Source organism: Netta rufina, assembly GCF_964035555.1.
Source record: "Netta rufina genome assembly, chromosome: 1".
Classification (NCBI taxonomy): Eukaryota; Metazoa; Chordata; class Aves; order Anseriformes; family Anatidae; genus Netta; species Netta rufina.
This window is the reverse complement of record NC_140123.1, coordinates 123,198,790-123,206,994: the sequence shown is the minus strand read 5'-3', so window position 1 is coordinate 123,206,994 and position 8,205 is coordinate 123,198,790. Positions and strand designations below refer to the sequence as shown.

Genomic DNA, 8,205 nt, shown 5'->3' with positions numbered 1-8,205 from the left:
ACTTCACTTGCTAACAGTTCATCCAAAGGAGGCCGCTAGACACCTTGCTTTTTTGATCAGCTTCAAGGTTTTTAGCACTTGACCGTGACCTAGCCTTGACCGCATAAAAGACACGGAAAGATTTGAGTGTATTGCACAAAGAAGACGATGCCTTTGTTAAGCCATTATGAGTCAAAGTGTTGTTAACACTGTTAACGATATTAAGTATTTACACATTGCTCAGTTTAGATAACCTGCTCTCAGCAGTCCTAAAAAAAAAACAAAAAAACAAAAAAAAAAACACTGACTGAAGATCTCCCTTGCTTGTTGATTTTTAACACAATTTAGGAAATTTAAAATCCAGAATCTCAGACGTCGTTTGTTTCATGTTGGTATTCAAAAGGGCCAGCAGGATGGGACAGATAGGGACATGGTTTATGGGGTGATATTGGTGGTAGTGGGGTGGTTGGACCGGATGATCTTGAAGGTCTTTTCCAACCGTAATGGTTCTGTGATTCCTAGGCTAACTAATGGGAAAGCTGGTGCAAAGTCCAGTCGTGAAGGGCTGAATGCAGCATGTTATTACCAGTATCATCGCTGTTAGTCAACGTGGCTTTATAGAAAAGACCTTTTCTGCTTTAAACAATTCTGACTTCATTCTTTGAGGAGCTTACAAGTTAGACGGATAAAAGTAATTCTGTAGATACCATCTAAGTCTAAGCATCTTTAATGTTATCTCATTTCAAAGCCCATCTCCTACAATATTCTGAACTCCCAGGTGAAGTGAGTCAACACAGTTATCGGATGATCTCCAAGGGCAGCCATGGAGGAACCTGGGCTGGGTGACACTATTTCTGCTTGGGTCGCCCAGGCAGCTGTTCTGTTCTGGGCTGTTCACCGATTTTGTGACCATCCAGGAGGAAAACCCACAAAGACCCGACTGAACACAACTCGCAGGCAGGCAAAGGCTCTGTTGCGAAGACTGGCTGCGAAGGCTGGTCCAAGGTGGCCTTCAGCAGCTTTGTGGAGCAGTCACGCTCAGGTGTTAAACCTTGAAGTATGGGGATGGAAGAAGTGGAAACTTCTGCCCTTGGTGGGGAGAGGAGCTGCTGCCAGAGCGCTGGCTTGGAGAGGACAGCAGGTATCTGAGCAGCAAAACCAGTGCCTCCAGCGCCTCAGCAAAGAGGAGTGGGGCAGAGGAGGAAGCGATCACACAGCGGATTTTGGGGTTTGGGTGCGATGTGTGCGAGAGCACGGCGCGTTGTGCTGGAGAGAGATGAAGCGGGAGGAGATGAGAACGGGTGAGTTTGGGGAGCCCGGAGAAAACACCCCTGTGGCGAGCACGCCTCGAGCCCGCTTGCTTTATTGCACAGAAAGCTCGAAAGACAACCAAAAAATAAAGAAATACGTAAATAATAATAATAATAATAAATAATAATAATAATAAAGTGTCTGTCTTTTGCTGTTAGCCCGGGCCAACGGCCCCCAACCGCCGTCCCCCGTAGCAACGGCGGGGGGGCGGGCGCCGGGTGGCCGTGAGGGGAGCCGGGGCGGGCCCGTGAGGGGAGCCGGGGCGGGCCGTTGGCGGCCGTTGGGGGCCGTTGGCGGCCGTTGGCGGGATGCCGGGCGGAGCGGGGCGGCGGCATGGCGGCCGCCTGGCGCTGCCCGGCCTGTGCCCAGCCCTGCGCGGCGCCTCGGCTGCTGCCGTGCCTGCACTCGCTGTGTGCGCCCTGCCTGAGGCGGCTCGGCAGGCTGGGGGAGCCGGTGCGGGCGGGCATCGCCTCAGCCACAGCCGCCACAGCCGCCACAGCCGCCGCCATCAGCGTGCTGTGCCCGCTGTGCGACGCCGAGGTGGCGCTGCCGCCGGGCGGGGTCGGGCAGCTCCCCCACGACTACGTGGCGCTGGGCCGAGGCCGGCCGGGCTGCGACCTGTGCGCCCAAGGGGCGGCCGTGGGGCGCTGCCAGACGTGCGGGGCCGCCCTCTGCCCCTTCTGCCGCCAGGCACACAGGTGAGGCGCCTTCCTCCCCGCGGGGTGGGTTTTGAGCTCGGAGAGGGGCTTGGCAGCAGGGCAGGAGGGAGAGGTGGCTGCAGGAGGGTGAGGAGGTGCAGAGGAGGAGGCTGCGGTGATGAGGGCAGAGGAAAGTGGCTTGGGAGAAAAGTGTCAGGAAGTCTGGGTGGCCTTCTGAGGCAAGGAGGTCACAGGCCGGCTCAGGAAAACACCCACAGGCAGCAGGCAGGGCAGTCTCTTAGCCTGGATTAATCAGCTCGGCCTTTTCCCTCTTCATTCACTGCTCCTTTCCATTTCATAGCAAATTCCTTCCCCAGAAGGAGCCGCTCGCTGCCCTTCCCCCTGCCGATACTGGTGCCTGTGGTGGAATGGCTTAGGCTCTTACTTACCTTTCCGTGGGGCTGCAATTTTTGGCATACCATTCCGGTTAGCTAATGCCTTGCAGCCCCTGCGAGCTGCTGAAGAGCGATAGACCGAGACCTTGATCAGCAGCCTGCTGCTGCACTGCCAGAAATAGCTGTACGGGGGCATAAAGAAGCAGAAAATTTGTCCCAGTGGCACGCTTCCTGCCATATGAACGGGTATCATTTCTTCGCCCTGTTAACATCTGCAGGCTTGCACCTGCCTTTTCCTGATGGTGTAACAGAACAGGGGCCAAGGAAAACAGTTTGAAGCGATTTCTTGGTGTGCAGGGAAGATTTCTAAGTATCTGAGTGCCACTGTCATGTCTTTTGGAATAAGCGAGAGAGGTCTGAGGTCAAAGTCAGGGAAGTGTCAATGTGAAGGATGTTAAGCAAATAATGGTAGAAGGCATTGAAAGTGTGCTGGACCCAAGGGAAATTACTGGGAAGCAAAAGCAAAATAGACCGCATCCTGCTCTGTGATTAGCTTGCTTTGTGTTGCCAGAACAACTCTAGAGCTTGGTCCTCGGGGTGTTTCTCAGCCTGTGGCTCAGAGCTCCCTTTGCAACTGCCAAAAGTCACCTTTTGCACATGTAGTCATTAGTGCAGGAGACAAGGAAGGAGGGACAGCTTTTACGTTCTGGTCAGTAACTAGCTGACAGCATCCAAAATAGCACAAAATGAAAAATACTCCTCTGCAGCCCTGTCACACGGTGGATGGCTGGGTAAAACAGGCTCTTCGTATCCAATCCTTGGTCTCCTCTGAATGGGGTCTAACCTGGCAGCGAAAGGAATGGGGTTTGACTTTCGTAATAATCAATGTTTTACCAACAGACTGTCGTCCGGCTGTTCCCTGAACTAGATTTCCCCCTAAGGGTTATTAGAGCTCATTTGCCTCAGCACATTTAAAGCTGGTGGAAATCATTGGGCTGGCAGCTAAGGAGCCTGACACTGCCTGTTCCTATCCAGACCTGACTGTGGGTGAGCAATTCTGTTTCAAGACTTTCCACATCACCCACCTGCTGCCTTTGTCACGGCGGGCTCTGCGGGTAATTGCAGCAACCCCACTTCTGTCAGGCTCCGTGCAGGGGCTGCTGGCAGGAGCAGCCTGACAGCCCGCTCCCTGGTCTCTGTGTGGCAATGGTGGGGCACGTGGTTCTTGTGTCTGAAAATTGTGCTGACAGCATACAGGGAGCCAGGCGTTCACAGGGGGTCTTGGGTGCTTGCATTGCGTGTCCAACGTGCATAAATTCGTGCTTGCTCCCTTCTAGGAGGCAGAAGAAGACCGCCTCTCACGCTGTGACAGAGCTGGAGAGCAGCAAGGACTGCGGCCAGGCTGGGAGGCCTCTCTTCTGCCCGTCCCATCCATCGGAGGAGCTCCGGCTGTTCTGCGAGCAGTGTGACCAGCCCGTGTGCCGGGACTGTGTCGTGGACAGGCACCGGCAGCACCCCTATGACTTGGCCAGCAACGTTGTCCACAGGCACGGGGACTCCCTGCGGGTGCTGCTGGAAAGCACCCAGCAGCGCGTGAGCACCCTGGAGGACGCGCTGAGCCAGGTCGATGGCATGGGCAGCGCCGTCCGCGTTCGTGCAGAGGCCGTGGCCGCAGAGATCTGCCTGTTTGCCAGCGGGTACGTGAAAGCCGTCGAGGAGCACCGGGAGCGGCTGCTGAAGCAGCTGGAGGACTTGAAGGTGCAGAAGGAAAAGCTGCTGCACCTGCAGAAGGCCCAGCTGCAGCAGCTGCTGCTGGACATGAGGACAGGCATGGAGTTCACAGAGCGCTTGCTGAGCAGCGGCTCGGACCTGGAGATCCTCATCACCAAAGGGGTGGTGGCGAGCCGGCTGGCGAAGCTGAACAGCGTCGCTTACAGCACCCGCCCCAGCGTGGACGACAGCATCCAGTTCTCTCCCCAGGAGAGGGCAGGGCAGTGTTGCGGCTATGAGGTTTTTGGGGCCATTCTCAATAAAGTGGTTGATCCAGCCAAGTGTACCCTGCACGGGGAAGGTAATGGGGTGCTGTGCCGCTCAGTGCTCCCTAAAGTCACCTCTCCGTTCCCTGTACCCACGCAGCGTGCGGCTTAAGGCGCTGGGGGCTCCCTGCAGGCCAGGGGGGCGGAGGGATGCAGCAGGCTGGAGCCCTGCTAGAGGTGGCAGCTGCTGGGGATGAGATCCCACAGGAGCTGTGCTGAGCAGGGAGCCCGAGAGCCAGCCGCAGCCGCCCTCTGCAACATCACTGACAGACCCGGGGCTCCTTCACTCCTTCCCATGTCAAAGGGTAAGCGCTGAGGTTCCCAGGGCTCTTCCTGCTCCCCCCAGCTTGCACAGTGCACCTGGAGGTGGGAAGTCTCCAGCTGGGCCATGAGCACCCTGGTCCATACAGGGTGGTCCGTACAGGGCTCTCTGCACTCTCCTGGGCCCCAGTGGTGCATTTGCTTTTTCCTGTGGGTGAGGGAGCTGTATAGCCAGCAGCAGAGCCCTGGCTGTGCTCTGATAGGAGTGAAATGCTACCGAATGGGCAGGAGGTGGCAATTGTGGCTCTTCTGAATCCTTTCTTGTCCCATTTCTCTGCCTTGCAGATCTCTGCATCGCCCGTCAGAACGAGCTGACTGGCTTTACCCTGCTCTGCAATGACACCACGGGAGAGCAGATGCGGAGAGGAGGAGAGGCCGTCAGGGTCACCATCACCCACAAGGACAAGAAGGATTGGTGGGTATTTCAGCAAAAAAAAACACAGACACTGGGTTTGCTTTTCTGTCTCCCTTCCCCTGGCTCGCTCCTCGTTTGGGCAGGTGGGTGGAAGTGCTTCAGCATCTGGGTCACGATCTGGAGGGGGGAAAGGCAGGGGAAAAGGCAGGACGGTTCTTCCCACCAGCATAGCAGTGCTTCCTAGCGGTCATTTACAGCCGTGTGGAGTTTGACTCACACTTGTACTGAGTTTTAAAGGTTTCAGTTCACAGTGGGTATTGCACATTGTCAGAGCGAGCTGTTGCTGCTTCCCCCACACCACCACCAGCAGACACCTAGGGCGCCTGTTTTGTTAAAACCTAACGAGTGTAGAACAACATCAGAGTTAGGCAGCCAGGCCGCTCAACCCAGGAACCTCTGGCAGTTGATGGAAGTGCTTAAATTAACGTTCTGTGGAAAAAAAAGATCATTGTTAGGAATTACCATGCTTCCTCCTGTAGTTGCAAGTGTTGAGCACCTTACCATGCTTGGAGGTTTTCTAGCACAAGCAGGGAAGGCTGCACTCGACCTCCCATTTCCACAGTGAAAATGACTGACCAGAAAAATATTTTGTAACTGTTTCCATGCCATGCTTCTTCTTTGAAGCAGCGAGACATTAATGCAAATAACAGAACCAGTTGGGGTTCAGTTCTTTAGAAAAGCTTCTGTTCTGTTTTATAGCACACACACTGCAGCTAGAGCAAGAAACCAGCCTAACTTCTTCCAGGATTCAGTCTTGGGGGGATGACCTGATAAGAAAAGGGATAGGATGCTAAAATTCCTTGCTATGGGGAAGTATTGATGAGCCACACAGAAACTACTGGGTGCACAGGTGCCTGTCAATAAAATATCATTGTTCAAGAATATTGTTCCAACATACCTTCCTCTGTCAGGTGCACTCATGTTGTGGGAAGGTGTAAACACGAGGTTTATGTGGATTTTGCCTTGTGGGGTAGAGGTCGCTGTGGCCACATTAACTCAGTTTCTTGTGCAGTTGCTACATCCGTTGCTGAAAGCTGTCTGGCTTTGGGGAGAGGCACGGCAGCTACTGAAGAGCACGAAGTGTCACCACACAGTTCATGGCAGGAAATGATGTAGGCAGCTGTACTGATGTGAAGCAGTGGGGGATGGGGAATACAACCTGCAAATCTGGAAGGTTAAAGACATTCATGTCGCGGGGCACAAGAGACTAATTAGTGAGGATTGGGGAGAACACCTTCCTCCCCGCAGAGCTGCTTGCTAATTTTCTGCAGAAGGCTCTTCCTGTGAAACAGGCCATCGGTTCCCAAGGAACTAGCTGATGCTTTTTCCCTGTCACTCTGTCCACCAGCGTCCCTTTAAAACATAGTGAACTTCACTTGGGAAAGGGGGGATTCACCAGCAAGGAGCTAGAACTCCTCAGAGAGTCGAAGAGAAAAGTTGGGGTCAATGCAGTTGGGTAGTGGTTGAAGTGACTCAAACCTGCCTTACGTCTTCCTCATGGGCTCTCCTGGAGGCAAGCTGCTCTCTGAAGCTTTGAGTTTACCCCATTTCTGAGGGCTCTTATCAGATGGGATCATCTGGTTTGCAAGTGTGCCGTCAGTCGTCTTCTGCTCTTTCAGCGCTGCCACAAATCCTTGCAGCACAGCTTAGCTTTGTGTGACTTCCTTTGTATGGTTACTGCAGCTCCCGGTAGCAGGTGTATGTGAAAGCCGCTCAGTGCTCGAGCCTTGCTCACGCATCCTGTCGAGCTCGCTCGAGACCCACAGCTGCTGAACATGGGTGAGGATGAGGAGCCGACCACATATCTAGGCCAAACAGTGGTTCATGTGTGAATTCGGGAGCAGTTTTCTGCCAGTCACTGACCTCTGGGACTCCTCTTTGTCTGTTCGTAGTGCAGTCAAACCAACGGTGTGTGATAACGGTGATGGGACCTACCATGTTTCCTACAGCCCTGAGGAGCCGGGCTTATATGCTGTCTGCGTCTGTGTGAAGGGGCAGCATGTACAGGTAGCATTTCTTTTCTTTTTTCTTTTTTTTATTGGTTCTTCTTTACACTCTTTTCCCTTTCTAAGTATTAGCTTAAAATCTTTCTGAGGATTGCTGCTATCGCTTGCCAGTTAAAACTGATCATATTGATCTGTGACCGACAGGATCACCCGGTTGGTTTTCTGCAAATGCAGACACACCATCTGATATTATCCTCTGCTTGCTTGTCCTCCGCAGGGCTCGCCATTCACCCTGACGGTGAAAAGCAAGTTCCGCAAGCACCAAGGAGTGTTCCACTGCTGCACGTTTTGCTCGAGTGGAGGGCAGAAAGCCGCGCGCTGCGCCTGTGGGGGGACCATGCCAGGTGAGCGTGCAGCTTTCCCTGTGCTGCTGACATCAGGAGGGTTTGTTTTATTGGTCATTCCCCTTTTTTATGGAACCCTGGCAATTTTGGGTTTAAATACACATGTACCTCCCTTTCTTAGATAAGTCCTGGGGCTGAAGCACTCACTTTATAGCACATTGGGATTTTCTGAACCCCTCTTGGTCAAGCTGATGGTGCCTTTTCTCTTGCAGGTGGCTACCAAGGCTGTGGCCATGGGCACAAAGGCCACCCTGGCTGTCCCCACTGGTCATGCTGTGGACAAGTCACAAAGAGCTCGGAGTGTTTGGGGCCGCCCAGCGACAGCTCACAGAGGAGCTTGCTCAGGACGGTGGCACTCTGAGCAGCCAGGTGAGCCCCGGGAAGCTCAGGTCCTTCCTGGTGGATGAGCGCAAGCCACGAAGATCCCCGCAATCACTACAGAGCCTTGTTGCCAGAAAATAACACTGCGACGGGTGTGAACTGAGGAATGGGATGAGGGAAAATAAAATTGTGCCTTATGTTCCGCCTGGGGATGTGTGTGCAAGGTTGTTTTGTGCCCGAACAGGAGCAAACTCCAGGAGTTGTACTGATGCCCGCACTTTTGAGGACTCGAGACCTGTGGGTTCAGCCTCTGAGGGGAAACTCGGTCTGAGCAGTTACCTCACAGGAGGGTCAAGGTGTACCTCATTCTGCGGGATCGGCAGTCTGCTGTCCTTCTCGAAGAGGCCAAAGCTGCTTGTTGGGGCGCATTCCAGTCTTT

General features: G+C 53.9%; 1 protein-coding gene across 1 annotated transcript; it reads left to right on the top strand.

Moving 5' to 3' along the window:
• The first annotated feature begins 1,608 nt into the window (after positions 1 to 1,608).
• On the top strand, positions 1,609 to 7,976 carry TRIM45 (tripartite motif containing 45). The gene is made up of 6 exons (XM_084296995.1): positions 1,609 to 1,988; positions 3,661 to 4,394; positions 4,966 to 5,095; positions 6,988 to 7,102; positions 7,319 to 7,445; positions 7,658 to 7,976. Exons 1-6 carry the CDS (start codon positions 1,624 to 1,626, stop codon positions 7,804 to 7,806), a joined length of 1,620 nt encoding a protein of 539 aa, XP_084153121.1. The 5' UTR covers positions 1,609 to 1,623; the 3' UTR covers positions 7,807 to 7,976.
• The last annotated feature ends 229 nt before the right edge of the window (positions 7,977 to 8,205 follow it).